This window comes from Harpia harpyja, chromosome 5, assembly GCF_026419915.1.
Source record: "Harpia harpyja isolate bHarHar1 chromosome 5, bHarHar1 primary haplotype, whole genome shotgun sequence".
Taxonomy (NCBI): domain Eukaryota; kingdom Metazoa; phylum Chordata; class Aves; order Accipitriformes; family Accipitridae; genus Harpia; species Harpia harpyja.
In genome coordinates, this window is record NC_068944.1 from 6,488,997 (window position 1) to 6,508,653 (window position 19,657).

At 43.5% G+C, this 19,657-nt stretch overlaps 1 protein-coding gene across 4 annotated transcripts in view; it reads right to left on the minus strand.

Moving 5' to 3' along the window:
• TERT (telomerase reverse transcriptase) overlaps positions 1-14,462 on the minus strand; it is a 34,381-nt gene extending 19,919 nt beyond the window's left edge. For 2 of the 4 annotated variants that reach the window (XM_052788398.1, XM_052788394.1), the window contains exons 1-5: positions 14,184-14,462; positions 10,989-12,894; positions 8,098-8,293; positions 3,617-3,806; positions 120-302 (exon numbers count right to left, since the gene is read on the minus strand). In XM_052788398.1, the coding sequence (XP_052644358.1) occupies positions 120-302; positions 3,617-3,806; positions 8,098-8,293; positions 10,989-12,894; positions 14,184-14,411 (2,703 nt within the window). In that variant the 5' untranslated portion in view covers positions 14,412-14,462. The remainder of the gene's footprint in view (positions 1-119; positions 303-3,616; positions 3,807-8,097; positions 8,294-10,988; positions 12,895-14,183) is intronic. The other 2 variants (XM_052788395.1, XM_052788397.1) reach the window with 2 other exon arrangements.
• Positions 14,463-19,657: the final 5,195 nt, after the last annotated feature.

The following is a 19,657-nucleotide window of genomic DNA, read 5'->3' on the forward strand; positions in this document are numbered from 1 at the left end:
CAAAAGTTTATTTTGAGAAAGAAATAATCATGCACTCAGATCACACCTATTACAGGTATAAAAATATCTGCACAAGCTGACTTTGAAGTTAGTCTGAATATGTAATTAAAAAGACATACCTTTACATAGTAGAAATGAGGAATTTCACCATCTGATTCAAGAACCTTTGTAACAAACTTCTTCCATGTCTTGTAGATATCATCTTTCCCAAACACCGAAGAGCCGATAAAACTGGTGTTTATAGTCCGTTCATAATTTAACACACTAAATAGATTTTTTAGTCGAGTGTTGTAGTGATGCATCTAAAAAGAGACCACAGAGAATCACCTTAAAGTATGGTGAAACATATTAAATTCTGTGCAATACATCGATTTCACATTCAGATGAAGTATGAGATTAAATTTGTATATTTACTATATTATTTTGGTCAACTGCAGTTTTCAGAAAGCATGAATATAGCTTCAGTAACTACTTGGAAGTGTCAAAACAGCCTCAGAGGTTTGGGGGGGGGGTTGTAGATTTATATCCTATGGAAAAATTTTTTTTCCTGTACTTGACTCTTGGAAATCAAGGTGTAATAGTTAAGGAGATAAACTCCAGCAAATAAAACTGCCACCAATTAAAAGGTGTCTTCTTAAATGCCTTTCATTCTCTCTGCTGGAGAGAAGAACAGCAAAAAGAACATGTGCCCGGAGACTTTAGGCTACCTCCAGCTGCACCGCCAGCTGAGCCTCTGGAGGTACTCTATGCAAGTACGTTAGCAAAGATTTAACTCTCAGCTATGGGAATAGTAAACTACACCAGAGCGGCAGTGAAGTTGTGCAGGTTGATTAGCTCTGTAAATACCTTAAGGAAAAAAAAATATTGACAGACCTGGCAACAAACGAATGTTGAAAGGGCAAGCCATACTACCGAAGAAAATAAACAAAGCACACACGTAGCATACTTATGAATCAGTTTAGAGCTTCAGAGAAATCCTCCAAAATGTATACATAAAAGCGTTCTTACTATCAACAGTAGTATTATGATCATGATACGGATACATTGAAACTACTAATTACAGAAGCATTCCAATTCATCTGAAAACATTTATTTTTGCACTGAAAAAAATTAATTACAGGTTTCAGTGAAAAGCTGGCAAAACTAAAGCACACCAAAAATGTTCAGTGGACTACTGCCACTGCCTCCAGAACAACTTAATCCAACTTCACTGTTTTACGTAAGGTAAGTAATTATGTTCATTCACTGGCTGATCTTGCAAAATGTTTTTGACAAGTTTATAAAACAAAGATTTCTGAAAATTAACATGCTTTCCTGAATTATTGCAGTGGTATCTTTTCTGTTATAGACCAAGTTCCTAAGAAAAACAATCGAAAGGGTAGAGATGTAGCTCAAAGGTAAATAGAAGCAGCAAGGTCAAAGTAATCACCAGTAAAGTTCCTCCTTCCCTTCTTAATAAGCATATCCCAAGATGGTTGCTTTTTCACGAAAAGCACGCTTTCACCTTCTCACAAAGCTGATGGCCATATGGGTGTTAGCAGGTGAGTCAATAAAAGAAAATTCACATTGGTTTCAAACCCTGTTTGAACTAGACGTGAGAGACCTGGAGTTGCAGTAGTCACAGTAGCTCCTCATTTTCATGTTGGAAGGAATTCCCTCGAGCCTCTTAATTCCCCAGAACAGGTCTAATCCACAGATTTGTTAACATTTTTGCAAAACCTAAAGATCTGCTGGAATCTCTCCAGAATGCAGTAAAAGACTATGAGCTCTCAGACAAATCAGATCTTTTGGAACCCTGCTGCTGCCCAGTGCTTTGAGCTTCCCATTAAAAATAAAAAATAGAAAACAAAAAAAATACTGGTTCAAATGAAAAAGGAAGAAGGGTGTAAAGCAAATACGTAAAACCTTTGAAATAAAATAAAATCTACACTGATTTGAGGATAAATTCATGGAACTGGACACATTCCACCATGTATTTTGCAGCAAAGTTTGAGAGTTGCCCAAGAATCAGAAATTGGTTCGCTGGATATTTGGGAGATTCTCTCTGGCAATTCATCTGGATACATTCCAGAGTTGAGCTACAGAAGCTGGCCAAGACTACTCCTACAATTCTAACCTGCCTTCCAAATTCCAAAACCTGGAATATTGTCAGACAGAAAGAATTGGAAGATTGTCTTCCTTCTACAATTTAAATGCTAGGAGGAAAAAAAGAGAGAGAAGACTACATCAGTTCCATTAGGTTGGAAGCCCTAAATTGATGAATAAGACGATCATTTTGCACTAGCCTCTTTTCTCTGTCTCAGCCTACTATCCGAGAAGAAAGGTAACACTACTACAACCTTCTCTTTCATGGATTTATGAAAATCATTAGCTATGCTTTGTGATCAGTTTAGACAGACGAGGTCTGTCTAAAAGCTGAAGACCTTAGCGTCCTCAGTTATTTGTCAGCACTCTCCAACAGGAGTCTATTGCTCCTACTTTTCAGCTGACAGATATTCCCTCTCAGCTCCAGAGCAGCCAGGTTAGCTCAAATCACTTGACCAGCTACCATGGTCAACTTTGAACTTTCATCTTCTTCAGTATATTCATGTCATCCTTTATCCCAGATCCGTACGGGAGCAATAGCACCTTTAAAGCACTGCAGCTATTTCCAGATTCACTGTGTGCATACTCTCAAATCTGACAGTCTGATTGTCACAGAAAGACTATGAAGAAATAACACTTCGGAACAGCTTTTAGCTGATGCCCTGTAAATCTGGGCTGGGATCACATACTGAACAGTAAGTACTAAGAAGCCATTGACCTCTCACCCATTTGGGGAACACTTAAATCTTGTGCACTAAATGGGACTCAGTCTTAAGGAAAAACAATTAATGCAGTCATGCAAGATAGTTAAACTGGGTTCCCACTATGTCTTGTGGTTAACTGGCCTGTTAAACAGATTACTCCGTGCACTGCGTGTTCTGTCTTTGTTCCCACACTGCAGTAATTCCCTGCCTCCTTCCTATCTCCCTACTATCCTTGATCCAGCTTACTCGCCCTTCTTAGACCTTCTCCTGTAACACACCCAATGCACCACTGTTCAGCCCCCTGAGTAGACCTGGCACCACAGCCACCTAGCTGATCAACATGCACAATCAGTATTCAGCTAAATCCCAACAGGGATTTGGACTCATCCATCCCTCACTCTCTGGTGTGCCAAACAAATACGACATGTTAGTTCAGAATACTGAGCATCTTTGAGATTTCTGTCTTTCTGCTCCCATAGATGGCCAATGCCTACCACAACCAGACACAGTTAGCAAGCCTGAGGGAAAGGGATGGAAAGAGAAGAGAAAGAAAACATGATTACCTGACAGGCCATTGCCATTCTGTTAAGACTCATTTCCTTAAGACAGGCTTGCAAACAGAAGTACACAATTCTGGAATTGGAGGCTAATGGCAATTAAGCACTGGGAAGGGAGAACCTAAGTTGCAACAGGTAGACCCATTCAGTCATTCTGATTTGAATGTTCCAGTTCACCATGTTAAAACTAGTTTTATGTAACAAAAACCCTTACTCACTGTATTAGCTACCTACATCAAACCCACATAAAACAATGAAGAAAATAAAAACCTTCTTTTCTCTGCTTTCCCTGCTGAATGCTCGTGCTTCAACAACACCGCTCACTTTTACTATGGGTCTCAACCCATTCGCTTTGGGAATGAACCGGAGCTTTGATGCCATAGGAACATAATTTTTTTGACGGACAGCTTCAATCTCCTCTGAAGATAAAGCACGTAGGTGTACTCTGGCAAAATGGTTTCTAAAATACAAATACACATTTAGTGTAAGCAACAGGAAAGGCAGTAAAGTTAAAACACTTAATCTCTTTATGATAACTGAAACCAAATATTTTTCTAAGATAATTACAAATACTAACCTCTGCAGAAAGTGACATGGAAGTCTGAATTTCAGAACAATTTCACAGTATCTTAATGACAATGTAATACAATAATAAGAGAGTACACATTTCTGCTTGATGCAAATTAAGGTAATTAAAAAAATATCTTAATTAACACAAATGAAAATTTAAGCACATATTAGCTGAGTACCTTTGAACATTATGAAATATTTTTGATGCAAGACAACAGGAAGTTGGATATTTCTCATGGTTTCAGAAGCTTGAAAGACATTAACAAAGTTGAATAGAACCTTCAGAAAACTATGTTAACAAAGATCCAGGGAAGGACTTGCACACTGTAATGGGCTGTTCTACTCCCAACATTTAGGGGAGCTATTACTTATTAAAAGTTACAGTGAACTGAGTTACTAGGATACATATACAACATAAGGGCATTTAGGTATCCAGTAACATGATTCAAGTGTTTAGCTGCAGCTAAATTGAACAGCACAAAATAATGAAGAATGGAAGGCTCCCAAGTCACGGGTTCTGAGCTCCGTAAATTCATCTTACCGGGAAATGTGCTTCCCCCTCAGGATTTACAGTTCAGTGTAGCTTAGTCCAAATCAATACTTTCCCATGCAATGATGCAGGAAAAGGAGGTGGAGCAAAAGCCCTTGCTTTTACTTAAGATGTATTGTTAAAGTGCCCTACCTGCAACATAAAAGACCTGGATCAATCTCCTGCACTGCTTGTATTGTTCAGATGGACAAAACGTGCCATTCCAAAAAGCCCTACAGCCTAGTGGTTAGGCTACTGCCCTGGGAAGTGAAGCAAGACAATTCAAATCCTCACAAAAGAAGGGACACGTATCTAAACTTGCATGCAGATTTTTCACATCCCACACAAACCAACCAGCTGGTTTAACAATAGGCGGCCACACTATCACAAAAGGCAGTGGATGGATGGTAGAAAGCTGGTAAGCATGCTCTAGGAGACACCTGAGAAGCAAGCATGCGGGTAAGAGGCACACAAATACTTCTCTATGCCAACACAACTCACAAGGTAATGATCCAGCTGCTTGGGACTGTTGGGGTCCAAGCGATACAGTGCATGACACCTAGAAGGTATAGAGGCATCCAGGGCCAGCAAGTTGAGCTATTACTGAGCGAGTGTTTTCAGGATTTATATTCAAACTTTGGAATTAAATTCCTGGTAGAGATGCTGCCTAAAGCAAGGCAGAAAGGACAGGACATCCCTTTTCCACAGCTAGAGATCACTGTTATTCATAATGACTTAAATTCTTTCCTGAACCCATAAAACTTCGTCATGTACTACAGTATTAGGTAGATCACCAAGACAAAACAAAGAACTCCAGTTCAACAGAAACAACTGAATGATCAAATCTCCACCCCTTTACAGTTCACATTTAAGTCTGGAGGAAAAAAAAACCCTCAACCACCGTATAAAAAAAAAAAAATTACTTCCTTTGAAAGTGAAGACAAAGGCCAATTATTGGCAGATCTTCATCATTACTACCTCTGGCCAGCTGTAGAATTGGACATCATTTTGCTTGCAGCAACATTCATTGCTTATTTCATGGCATTTATAGCAGTGCTAATGATTTTTAATATGCACTGATCTAGTGGCCACTGAACCATTCTGCTCTCATTTGCACACTCACAACGCTGTTAAGCATGGGAACTTGGAGGAAGTTGAGTGGATGGCCCTGCTGTCTTTTGTCACCTCACCACAACCTGATGGGGGAGATTCAGAACTTCTGCAGCATTTTCTAATCCTCAGCAGCCACTCGGTGTGGCAAGAGCAGGGAGGGCACGGTCCTTAGGAAAACAGATGCTGTCACCCCAACATTGGGTACCTTATTTTTAAAACATAACTTTGCATTCTGTGGGCCATGTAACTTGAAGCAACTGTAGCATGAAATACTGAATTCTTCTTAGTAAGTACTGTTTTTAATTTGGGGTATGAAGTTTGGTATAGCCTCAAAAGTTAATAGAAAGTTGTCTGTGTGCAATGACCAGCACACTCTCATCTCCACCCATACAGCAAGACAAACATGAAGATTCAGGTCCCCTCTCAGAACCGTGGTCTGTACTCTTGAGTGGGATTCTGCATAGGAAGATCTACTCATGGGGATTTACTCCCTAATATCAATGCAGTGCAAAGACAAGCTCATGAGTAAAGTCCAGGTCCACTCAGTCCAGCCTGTTCCATCCACTCTCTTCCTCCCAAAGGAGGATGCAAAAGAACTGGAAAGGCATCAGTGGCCACGCTCGGCTGTGAACACCTTCCTGCAAGCCAGCTCAAAGCAATGGCCACAAGCAGCTCCAGCTGAGAAAAAGAACCAGGACAACCTCACAACAGCCAGATAGTCTTTCTCCAGGTAAGATGAAAGCAGCTCAACAGCCTCTGGCACCAATTCACCAACAGTGCCTGAAAACACTGGCTGGTTAAGAGAGGATGGTGCCTGGAGAGCCTCAAAATGGCCAAGGCAGCCCTCAACAGCTGTTTCCCAATATCTCTAAACCCCAATTTCTCTCCTTCCATGTGAAGCAGGCAGCTTGCCACCTGTATGAATGCAGTAAGCTGGATTAGTAGGAGACCTCGTTACATTGCACACTTAAAAAAGCAGTGCTGAAAGCCCTAGCCTTGTGAGTGAAGCTTAAGCACAGCTGCTGGGATCAGACTAAAAGTCCCTATAGCTACGTATCCTGTAGGCAACAGCAAACACCCTGCCCTTACAGCACACCCTTGGCAAGCACGCAGCAGTACTTCCTTGGGATGCTTCCCCAGCTTCCAGTAATCTACTTTTCAGAGACTTCCCAAGCCAAAGGTGAGAAAGGGCTTCCTGCACAGTGGGGAAATATGTGGGGAGGAAATTAGAAGAAACGGGATCAGCCCAGATTAGGGTCTTCAGAGTTCAGAGCACCTTGTCCTTACACACCTGTTTTTTCTGGGAAACTGGGAATAGGGACAAAAGGGCTAAAACCAAATTTTCTTTTAATCACATACCCCACTAAAAACAGCATTATATCTAATATGTAAAATTAGTACTTGATGATACTTTATGCCAAAAAGTAGCCTTTAAAGTACATTAAAACTACATAGAACACTAATTGCAAAACTAAGTGTTAGTTTGAAGACAAAACAAACACAATATGTGGTACTGAAAATTATATTCTACTACCACTAAATTGCATATTCTGTGCTACAACTGCAAGGAAGATTGAGGCCCCATTAAGTGCAAACACATGCAGAAGAGCTACACTGGAGATACCAATGTTGAAATCAGGGAGCAGCGGGGCAGGAGGGGAAAAAAAATAAAATCACACATGTAACATTGTAGACCAACAGACCACTGCAAAAGCAAAAGGTTGACTGCATAACACAGCCATTAAAACACAAGACAAAATATGCTAATTTTGCACAGTTCCAAAGCGCTCTCAGACACCAACAATTTATAACGAAAACCCCAAAAGATGTGAACTATGGAGATGTGTGCACAATACCATTCATTAAAATTGCCTTCAGATCTTTCCTATTTTCTCACTTAATTGCTTAAAATTTGATCTTAAATAATGCCCTAACTTAAATACATGCATGCATTTTTAGGACCAAAAAAGCAGCATGGAATTCCACAGCTGCACTAAAAAAGAAACTGCAGCTTTTAAATCCTTCAACCTTAAAAAACCTGAAACCACAAGGCTACCGTCTGAATTTATGACTAGAGTATTACAGCATTTCAGCAGAGGTTTGGGTTTGGGTTGTTTTGGGGGGTTTGGGGTTTGTTTGTTTTTTTTTTTAATTAAAGCAGTTGAAGCAAATTGAGTATTTTTAAAATTAACTTTCCCAAGGTTACTTTGGGATTCTGTCACTATGCTCTACTCATTGTTAAAAGGTGTAAAAAATTGACTTATCAAAACAAAATCCTCTTTAAAATGGATTTTATTGTTGCAAAGGTTTCTCTTCTCCTACCAAAGAACTCTAAAGTTGAATCACTTTTCTCACACAAAATACTTCATAATTTAGAAGCTGTGCATACTACAATCACAGGCTGAATTTTCTTTTGGGAAATTAAGCAAATAAAAGGAGGATAAATGGGCAATAAATGAAAGCAGAATTATAACTTTACACTACAAAACACGAGATTTCTACATATTCCATTAATGTTTGATTAGTTTTCTAATGTTACCTAATTCCAATGTTCTGTAACTTGCCCCAAATAAACTTTCGGTAGTAGAAAAGCATGTTTTTCTGGAACATGGTCTCGGTGATATAGAAAAATGATCTGAGCAACTCAACAACATAGGTATCCATCAGCCAGTACAGGAATTTAGCCAAAAGTTCTTCACGGAAACAATGTTCATATGCAGGAACAAAGTGATCACCTTCAATAAACAATTCAAAGGTAGTTATAGTGAATATCAACTATTTGTATTAGTAAAGAAACAGAACATACAAACAAAAAACCCACACATTGTTAACACTTTTCTTAGCTTGAGGTTAATGGAAAGAAAAAAAGCAAGTACAAACAATTGCACAGATGCCACTCCAAATTTTCACTGGCATTAAAGTGACCGACCCAAGCTTAAAGTACAAACATAGAAACTAATTTGCAGTGACAAATTGACATACAGGATATGAATACATGCCATTAGTAGCCCAAAGACTTACTTTCTTTCCCCAGTGTTGATCGTGCAAGATCTTTAACGCACAATGGCAAAATTATTGTGAAGGGAAAGGCAAAATGGAAATAAGCCTACGACAATATAAAACTTTAAAAAAAAAAAAAAAAGGCAAAAGAATGAAAATACTTAGGTATACTGTAAAAATAACAGAATTGAACTGGGCTGACTTGGGGATAAGAATGATACTCAGATTTCCCAGTTACATGAAAATTAATTTCAGGGTTAGGCTTTATTTCAGACATCCTATATAAAAACTTATTGCTGCAGTCAAAAAAAAAGAAGAAAAAAAAAATCACCCTTATTTAAGTCTATCAGCACTTCTAATATTTAGATGGCACAAAAATTACAAACCCAGAACATTCCTAGCTATGGTCAAATTTAAGGCCAGTAGTGGTGCTGAAATATGGGTGAGTAGGGAATAAAACCCAGTGCTACAATACTGAATTTTTGCCAACTTTCAATTACATTTTTTCTAATTAAATTTAAGAGTAGAATTTAGCAAAATACAACAGGATAATTTAAAGAAATATAGAGAAATATTAGTTTAGCTGCATAGCACAAATGATTATGGCACAAATGTGTTAAAAACAGCTTAATTTTGACACAAAAGAGCTGAGGCTTAAAACTGAGACTTATGAAATGGAAATAAGTTGCCAGTTCTCTACCCTGTTTGGTTTTTGTGTGCTTCAGGGAGGAGACATTTTCATGTATTTACAGCACCTAAGAAAAGACTACCATAAAGAGAGAAAACAGTGTTCACTTCAACAGAAGCCAGCTAACATCAATGAAAAAATCCAGTGATTGTTAGAAAATCCTCTAACTGAAGAGTTGCAATATGCCACTGTAATACACAAATTAAATCAGCATGTTGTTAAGTAGCTGTCCTGGAACTAGATCATTTTTTTCTAAGTGCTTGACAACAGATGTAGATGATGGCTACAATTCAGGGAACTAACAAGAAACCACTACTACCACTTTTGGAGAAAAAAAAAACCAACTACAGTGCAGCAAAGCAATTAAATGTGTGTTTAAACTTCAAGCACAAGGGAGTACTTTCATGAAAATTAAAATTAAGCCTATGTGTTGCTTTTCCTGGAATAAGGCCAGAGAGTAAGAGGGTATTACGTTTTTTTCAGATAAGATGTTCCAAATGACTATGAACCAAACATATATTCTACAATAAAAACCTTTTAAAATATTTAACTCCTCAGCATTTTGAAAAGCATGTTTTTGAGCCAGAGTTTCTGAATAAAGAATCAATGTATTTGCTAGAATTAACAGTTTCTTACGGAAGTGTAACCTCCCCTATTTTTGACATCAGTTCTCAAACATCAGACTTGTTTATTTTCTTCCTACATTACAAAGAACCCGTAGTAATTTCAGAACCTTATCGCACCTTTTAAGAAGGAATACCATTTTCAGCTCACGTTACTGTAGGATCCAAGTACATTACCAGGTAAGAATAAATACTGCAAACATAGCAGTTAAGGAAGTGCAATCCACATTGTATAGGTGGAGAATGGAAGCACAGAAAAATGACAACATGCATTAGATCCTACAGCAATCAACCACAGAACGCCAGCTGCAGCCTAGATTTAAGTCCTAGGATAGTGTCTGAAAAAAAGACTTCTTCAGGGAAGCAAGATTTACTTGACATCATTTGAAAAAGAGGACTAAGCAGAAGGGATTCATACAGAATTTGGAGCAATCAGCTGATGCCCTCACGACAGCTTTCAGCCAGGGACCACTCGGTCTGGTGACCTCTGTACCATCAACGACCCAGCCTGAAGTAGTGCTCAGCACGGGTCTCTTGTCCCTAGAGTGGGGCTCTAGAACGGTGACAGATAGTGGACAACCCCTGCATTGCACAGCTCCCATACTCATGTCTTTCTCGCAAGGTTGATGAAGGGGGCGGGGGGGAGGGAAACACGCTGTGGAATGAAGGTTCACTCCCATAGCAGAGGAACACATGCCGCTACAAGCATCTTCAGTTCTTTCTGAAGGCTTATGGTAACCAACAGGCAGACTGCATTTGTTCCTTATGTGCTTAGGTCATACTTCAAGGAATTTTTAGAGTTACTGCAATTTGGAGGGTAGGGGTGGAAAGGAGCTTTGTTGAAAGGCCCAGGTTCTGAATTCATGTTTGTGAAAATGTCATCCTATTAAACACAAAAAGTGTGAATGAAAACGATGAAAACTGAAGTTTTGGAAGGAAGACAGGCTTAAGTGTTCTTCCACCATCAATTACAAATATTACTAGGTTTGCTCTCTCGGCTATGGTTATTATCAATGAACCCAACAACTCCGAACTCAGATTCAGTACCCTCCCCTTCCCACCTTAAACGTGAACACCAGTCATCTGACACCCCCGTCACTTAAGTTCTTTAAGAAGTACCTTTGACTAGACGAAGCCACATGCAGTCATTCACTCTCATCTTCCACATCAACTCCTGCAACGAAAGCTTGGCAAACTTCCCCATGGAAATGAACACTTTCACATTTTTTAAGAACCTGCACTTGTTATGGTTAGAACCCCAAAGCTCAGCGGGGATGACCCGCTCCAGGCACTCCCTCACAAAGATGTACACCTGCCAGTGGCTGCTGTGCTGCTTGAGGAGCTCCCCGAGGGCTGAATCACACACCTCTCCCGGGTTTTGCTCCTCACTCTGCGACTCCCCGCGCACAGATTTTGCAAGAGGAGCGCGTAAGTTGTCTGGCGCATCAGTGTGACCAGATTCACATCTGCTGCTTGTCACACTCTTAGTAGGCTCTTTCCCAAACTGTTCCACTTGCTCATGAACCTCTGCTTCCCCAGGCAAGGCTGCCTGACAAGGCAGCTCAGTTTGTCTCACACTGGTTTCAGATATCCAGACAGGGCAATTTTTTTTCAAGAGAACTAAGTAAGGGCACTTTCCATGGTTCTTTAAGAGTTTCTGAAATGTGTGTCTCATTTGCCAGTAGCGTTTGGGCAACCTCTTCTTTCTCCAGTTGTGATGTGGCAGACTTTGGCTGTGCTTTTGCTCCATCAGATTTTGGCTTAAGAATATAGTTTCTATAAGCCGTCTTCCACCTGCCTGACAGCCCTGCAAGCGATTCAATAAAAACGATTTAGGAAAACATTCTTGGAAACTCCTGCGAGAGTACAGAAGAAACTTCCTGTCAATGTATACTGCAGAACGCAGGAGTGTGTTTGGTAACTTCTTTGCCAAATGAGCTAGGGGACTTTCCCGCCTTCCACATTTTGAAGAAATACCCTCCATGGCTTTGATCTGTACAGAATCCAACTGAGATTTATACACATGCATCTCTACTCCTTTCCTATGGGATTCTGCTTGAATTTCAATGCTGGGCTTTAAAGGTTTGTTACTCTGAACTCCTTGCAGGAAAGACCTTTCACCTGCCACAAACTTCTTCCCGTCACAAGATGTGTGAACTAAAGAAGGACCAGACATATCACTGTTACTTCTTTGAGAAACGTGCTGGTTTTTAATGAGATTTACAGAATGTGATTCTACATACCCAGTTGCGTATCTCTTGGAACTACTTTGGTTTACATCAGGAGTGAGATTACAAGCCTTTTCCTCTCTCACTTTTTCCTCTACTTTTGCTCTCTTAGCTGGAATTTCAAGTTGTTCCCTATCAAGCTTCCTTTTTAAAGATGGTGCCGTAGCTGACAAATATAAACCAGAGCTACTCTGTTTTTCCAGATGTTCAGTAACCATTCTGATCTGTTTGCTTGCTTTAGAAACGGCTTTTGCAGAATACTGGTAACTGGACACGACGCTTTGTATCTTGTTATTTTTTTTATTTCCCATGCTGGAGACATTAGCTTCAAGTCTCTGTCTGCATTTCCACCAATGCGACTTTGAAAGATACTTTCTATGAAAGATAAGCCTTTTTTGCATATAGTCAAGCAAGCTACTACGTTTATGCTTTGAAAACCTTTGTTTAACAAACACTGGGGATGAGTCTACATTATGTGAAATAAGTTCATAAACTGGTTGCCCACAAACTTGGTAACAATTACTAGGGGGAACCAGCATAAAGATTGCACAATGTTCCAACAAATACATCATCACATCATCCCCTATCCTGCTCAGCAGTGTTTCCCAGAGGCCGCTGATACGAATAGTTTCTGTTGCAGTATTGGGTAGGTAGCTGTATATATTTGAAGACGGCATGATTTGGAAATGAGAACTGTTTTCGTCCAGTAAGGAGTATCCATATGCGAGGACATTCTTCTTTCTTTTTTCACACAGTCTCTGAACAACTCTTGTGATGACTTCACTCTGACTAGATAACTGAAGAAAGAAAGAAAGAAAAAAAGAAAATGAGCTTTTTATCAACAACTCTTCCATAAACCACAATATACACTTCAAATAAACAGATGTGCAAGATACACAGTCCTAGCCATCAGCTTTAGATCAAGCCCTTTCAAAGCAATATTAACGATTCACAAGTGCCATAACCAAAAAGAAAGGTTTTCAAGTGTACCAGAACATGTTTACATGCAACGACACGGGCCTACGACTTTAAGGAAGTCTTTTTAACGTCTGCCCTTTTGATCCTCGTTTTCATGCCCAGGAAACACCCTACACTACTCCCCTCGGCTCCCTGGGCAACCTGGACTCCAAGGCCTTCGGGTCACTCTGCCCGTAGATACGTGCTCGTAGATACGTGCTCACGCAGGCTCTAACCTCCAGGGAACTAACACCGATTTTCTTGAGGCCTCCATTTCCTTTTACGTAAAGAAAAGTTCAACTAAACGACTCGGTTCACAATTCTAAAACCCGCTCAACAAGCTTGCAAAGTTCGTTTCCTACCATAGCACGGTTTTGCTCACGCACTTAGCGGCTCCAAGAGAAAAAGCAGTCTTTTCCTCTCTGAAAAGTTTCTTCTGCTTAAACGCCGACCTGCAAGCGGTGTTCCCCCCTCTTCCCTATCCTCTCAAGAGTGGAAATGAAAAACGCCACTTTCCCAGCTGCTCCCCGGCCACATTTGAGTTTGTTCACTCCTACCCCATAGCGCAAGTCAGGGAGCCCCCAGGCCGGCAGGCTTTTTGCCCTGTCTAACCACCCACCCGCTGAGCGCCAGCGCTTTGCTCGCCCACCCCCCAGCAAGAGGAGGAGGAGGAGGAGGAGGGGGGGAACGATCCCCCACCGCTCCCCGCTGCCTAGGGCCGCCAGCCGAGGCGGCTGGAAGGGGGCAGGCGAGGCGAGGGGAGGCCGGGCCGGCAGCAGCCACGAGGGGCGACGGTCCGCCGCCCCCGCGCAGCCATGGAGGACGCAGGAAGCGCTCTGCCACCCAGCCAAGCCGGGCGGCAGCGCCCAGCGCCGCCTCCGCGGCCCCCCGGGGCCGGCAGCGGCCCTCACCGCTCGCCCCAGCCGCCCGGGGAAAGCCCCGCGCCGCCGGCACCGGCATGGGGATGGGGATGGGGATGGGGGGGGGGGGGGGGTGTCCGTGTTCTCGCCCGGTCCCCCCCACAACCAACCCCGGTAGGGGCTCGCTCCTCGGCGAGGGCTGCGCTGGTGCGGCCGCCCCGGGAGCGACGCAGGTGCGAGCGGGCCACCGCTCGGTCCCTGCCTCCTACCTGCTGGAAGGTGAAGGGTCGGGGGATGGCGCGGGCCCCGCGGGGGACGCACACCACGCACTGCCCCACGAAGGTCCGGTAGCAGGGGGCGTCGTCGCCCCGCAGCACCTCGGTCTCCCCGGTGCCGCTTTCCCGCAACCGCCGGATGAAGGTCTCCAGCGGGGCGGCCTCGGCGTAGCAGCCGCGCAGGGCGGCCAGCACCGCCGCGAAGGGCTCCGCGCCCGCCATGTTGTGGAGACGGAGCACGCCGCCACCTGAGGCGGCCTCGCGCTCCCCTCCCCTCCCCTCCCTCCTTCCCTCCCGCACCGCTACGCTCCCCCACCACCGACGGCGGGCGGCCGGGAACTGCATCAATTTTTAAAAAAAAGTGAAAAACTGAGGAAAACACCCTCGCAAAATTGCCCCTGCGGCCGCCGCCGGGCCCCAACGTGGCCGCGGAGGGGCGGCGGTCGAGGCGGGGCGGGGCGGGGCGGGAGGCCGCTGTCCAGCTCCGGCGTTCCTTCCCTCCTCCGGCGCCGTCTGCTGCGGCAGCCCGGCCCGGCCCGGCCCGGAGGGGCGAAGGAAGGGCTGGAGGGGGAGTCTGTGAGGCAAACTTGCTTGGGCTTTTGTCTTGGGACAGCTTTGTAGCGACTTTTCGGTGGATGATTTCCTGCTGCGCGTTTTCGGGGTGCTTGGGATGGCGCGGAACTGCGGTCAAGAAAGGGGTTGGAAGAAGTTTGTAACTGTTTGTGAAGGTGGGTTTCCTCTGGAAGACACCAGGAAGATTCCCTTCCGTGGAACCCCTTGCAGGGTCAGCGCTCCGTCGAGGATCTGTCTGAAACAAGAGCGACTGTAGAAGAGGTCACGGCGGAGATGAACAGCGTAAACCCTAAAAATAACAAATGGGCAGCTCCTGGGTTTCTCGTCAAACTCATGAACGAAAAAGCCGAATCGCTTACTGTGGAGTGTAACCTCCTACTCAAAACCTTTCTCGGTGTCTGAAGACTTCCTGGTAGCAAACTTGATGCCAGACGGTAAAAGGGATTGCAGTGGAGTTCTGGGGAACTGTAGGTCTCTAAGCATGATGTTTGTTCCAGGTAAATTAGTAGAAATAACAGAAGATAGGATTAGGAGGTGCTGGCAGAAATACAAGTTGCTTAGTCAACATTGCTCCCGTAGAAGGGAGTCCTGCCTTAGAAAACTCTTTGAGTTCTATGAAGGGTTGGGAAGACATGAAAATTATGGTGATCTGGTTGATACATTCTACTTGAATTTCCAAAAACCTTTGCAAGGAAATGTTATCAATTAAAAAAAAATAAATAAAATGGAAGGTGCTGGTCCAGAGATATTATTGTTAAAAGATAAGAGATAGAGGTAGGGATAAATGGTCAGTTCTTTCAACTGAGGAAGATCCCCACCAGAGTTCCACATTAGTCTGCACTGTGCAGCTTTCATAAATGACCCAGAAGTACCGTAGATAAGCAGTAAGTGGCAAGATTTGCTGATGGGATGAAGTTATTCAAAGCAGCAAGGACACAAGCAGACTAGGAAATTGCAGAAGAACTTCACAAGACTGAGTGATTGAGCAATTACATGGCAGATGAAATTTAGTGCTGGTTAAATCAAGTATGGCACAGAGGTGAAACACATTCCTAGCTTCGTGTATAAAATGATGGGTTCTGAGCTGATTAGAACCACTCAGGAGTGAGGTCGCATGAAACAAATAGGCATTGTGCTCAGCAGCAGGCAAAAAAAGCAAATTGCATGTTGGGAATGACTGGGGAAGGAATAAAGAGGACGTCATTGTGCCATTCTATAAATTCATGGTTTGCCTACACCCAGAGCGCAGTTCTGGTCTGTGCATCTCAAAAAGGATGTACTGGGATGAGAAAAGGTTCAAAGAGGAATGATCATATGTATGGGACAGTCCTGTATGAGCAATGACATGGTAGGATGGAACTGGAAAAGTGATAACTTGGTGGGGAAGGGCAAATGCTGCACGCCATGAGCCATCTCCTGATGCAGTTGGATATGTGCCCTGGAGCCTGGCAGTCTTACAGGTCACTCAAAACAGGCTGCAAAGGCAGGGGTCACCAAGTTCCTCTCCAAATCCAACTCTCCTGCTCCAGCTGCCCTGTCCTGCTGATCTCTCACATGCAGTCACAGCAAAAGACTCTGGGGCTCTGACTACCAAGACATGTCTGCTGGTAAGGCTGCACTCCTGGCCCAGGGGGCTGTAGGTGTTAAAGATTAAGAACAGAGGAGGGTGTGGCATGCCACATGGCATAAATTCAGCAAACCCAGGACCTTTAAGTAAAGGTCCAGCCAAGACGGAGTCAGCACTCTGCCAGGGATGTTGGTGAGATGACTGTCTTCTAGCTAGGCTTCCTAGTTGGATTGCTGTGCGTCTCCTGCAGGAGCATGACAGAGTTCTCTCCTTCCCAAAGATTAGAGAGTACCTCGTCTTTGTGAGGAATCATCCACCAGATCCCATCGTGGAGAAGGGGTATTTTTAGGTGTGTCACTAAGTGAAGGGAGATGTTAGTGACCCCGTGGCCAGGGACAGTCCTGTTCCTGGTAGCAGTGGTGCCATGCGGCAAGTAATTCTCACCAATGGCAGGGACAGAGGTGTAGAAGTTGTGGGCCTTCTGAGACAGAGCAATGTGTACCTTCCCTTCCTCATGTGAAGCCTTTGCAGACTAGGGAGTGAGGTCAGCATCCCACTGCTCATTGAGGACTGGCCTACTTTCCTTCTAAAACAATGAATCTCTTCCAGGGAGCAAAGCAGCTCATCTCCTGTCATCAGCATGGCTGAGAAGTCAAGTCCTTGGCACCTTGTGACCTTCAGGTTGAGGCATTCCTACATCATTCCCAGTTCAGCATTGCCTGCTTGCCAGACTCCTTTATCCCTTGACACAGATAGACACCAGGTGGCACTCCCAGAGTGGGGAGAGTGACAACACCAGAAGGCTTCATGGGACCTCAGCAACGCTGTAACTGAATTATTGCACTGCCACTGCATACAGAAGAGCAGGGGATTTGGAGATGGGGCTGGATTCATCAGCATCTGCACCTAGGGGAGAGTAAGGTTGATGCCCTTGGTCTGACCTCTGGTGAGTCTATTTTCCATGTATTTCTCCCCTCTCCCCATTGCTCCAAAGGTGGCGGCACCCTCAAGGTAGAATCCAATGGCGGTGTCTAATGCAGCTAGGCATGTGGCAAACACAAGGTTCACCATTTCCTGTGAGGAACGTATTGAGGAAGAGAGGAAGAGGAGGAGAAGGAGGAAGAGAAAGGGGTTAATTGATCTTGAAAATGACAACCCGATCCCTGACTGCCACAATGGAGTCCTCCTCAGCAGCCAGTGGGTTGACACTAGAGAAAGCAAGGGCATGAGGGTGAGGAGGACCATCTGTGAGATCTTGATGTTTAGGGTCTCCTTGAAGAGGTGGACATTGGTCTATGTCTTTCTATCAGTGGGTCTTCCTTAGGAGGTGCAGCCCCAGGACCAGTGTACAAGGAAGCAATTGGATTGTGGTGGTAGCGAAGGATGTGCACGCAGCTGAGAACATGCTGGTCGCAGGTGAGGTTGCAACTACTTGGCCTTAGCTCTGGCAGTGGCAGATCGATGTTCTCAAAGCTGATTGACACGCTTGTCGCAGATGGTTGGGTTGTAGGTGTTGCTGCAGGCTGAATTTCTGAAGAGGTCTCTTGACCCTTTCTACCAACTGTCAGTAAGTCCCTCAATAAGTCCCTACCTGTGCCTCTTGCTGATGCCTTCCTGGTGGCAATGACCACGGCAGTGGTGGAAGGGGACAGGAGGGCTGCTGTGGCCAGGCTAAGGGGGGTCTCTTTCCTCCTGTTTCTTTTCACAGGTACCACATGATTTTCTGTGTGTCTACCATTGGGCTGGGGAGAAAATTCAGGAGGGAGACAGGGGAATGACGTGACACAGAAATGGGGGTAAAGTTATTTTTTAGGAGGATGAATAAGGAAGAGAACAGAATCACAGAGTCACAGAATAGTTGAGGCTCGAAGAGATCTATGGAGGTGCCTAGTCCATCCTCCTGCTCAAAGCAGGGTCATTTAGAGCAGATTTCTCAGTGCCATGTCTAATCAGGTTTTGAATATCCCCGAGGATGGAGACTCCACAGCCTTTCTGGGCAACCTGCTCCAGTGTTTTATCACCCTCAGAGTAAAAAGTTTTTTTTCATGTTTAAGTGGAATTTCCTGTATTTTAATTTGTGCCCACTGCCTCTTGTCCTGTCACTGAATACCACTGAGAAGAATTTGGATCCATCTTGTTTGCATCAGCTATTTATACACTTTGATATGATCCCCACTGAGCCTTTCCTTCTTAGGGCTAAACAATCCCAGCTGCCTCAGCAGCTCCTCATGTGTCAGATGCTCCAGCTGCTTAATCAACTTAGTGGCCCTTAGTGGCAAGTTCGCTGGGCCCACCATAGTGTATCCATGTCATTCTTGTACTGGGAACCCAGATCTGGACGAATAATGAAGTCACAGTTCTCCTCAACAAAATTTATCCTTCAGGGCAGACTTAATCTTATCCACATCCTGCTTTACAACCAGTTTCTGTGAAAGGGAGTTACCCTGGGAATGGATGATGGTAGTGCAGTGATAAAAATAAATCGGCATTTTTACAGTCCAACAGTGAAGTAAAAGGAAATAAGATGTTATGTTTAGGTCTAGCTTCAGAAATTACTATTTAAAGATGAAAGCTTACTGCAAATGTGTCTCTCTTTTTAAAGCTCCCTTTGAAAAGGCTGAAAGGAAACTGTTATGAGAAGTGTCACCAGAAGAAGAAAAAAAGTAAGGTGTCTTTCAAAAACCTGAAGCTGTGTTCAAACAGAAAAGTAAAAACCTAATAAAACAATATCAGAATAGTTTGACGAATAACTTTCCAAAGCTGAAAGAAATATCAAACATCAGAAGTGGGACAGCTTGCCAGGAAGTCCATAATGTAAAAGTAGAGAAGGAACACGTAGGGCAATTGTGGCAATACTGAGGAAATTACATGAGGAACTTGAGGGGGGTCCTGTGAAATCTTTGCACACAGCATGATCTGTCTCAAGCGCAAGTACTACAAATTAGGTTGTTCAATAAAGAGGGAGGAAAAAAAATGTTCAAAAATCAGTGAGTCTCTGTGATCAGATCGTATTTACCAGTGAGTTTAAAGGAACTCAGTGACTGAACAACTACCTATATCATGCCAGAATGTTTTAATATCACAAGACATGAAAATACATAACATGACACCAAGGATTTCAAAGGAGATCATGGGGACTACCTAGCAGTGAGTCTGAGGACTCTGCTGCAGAAGTTAACTAACTCTGTAATAGGGAATGGATTTAGTGGACATGTTGATAACTATGGCATATTGGAGGAGTCAACATTACATTTGCTGAGGATGCGGTTATATGGTATGGGATATCCCTTTGTTCGGTTCAGGTCAGCTGTCCTGGCTGTGTCCCCTC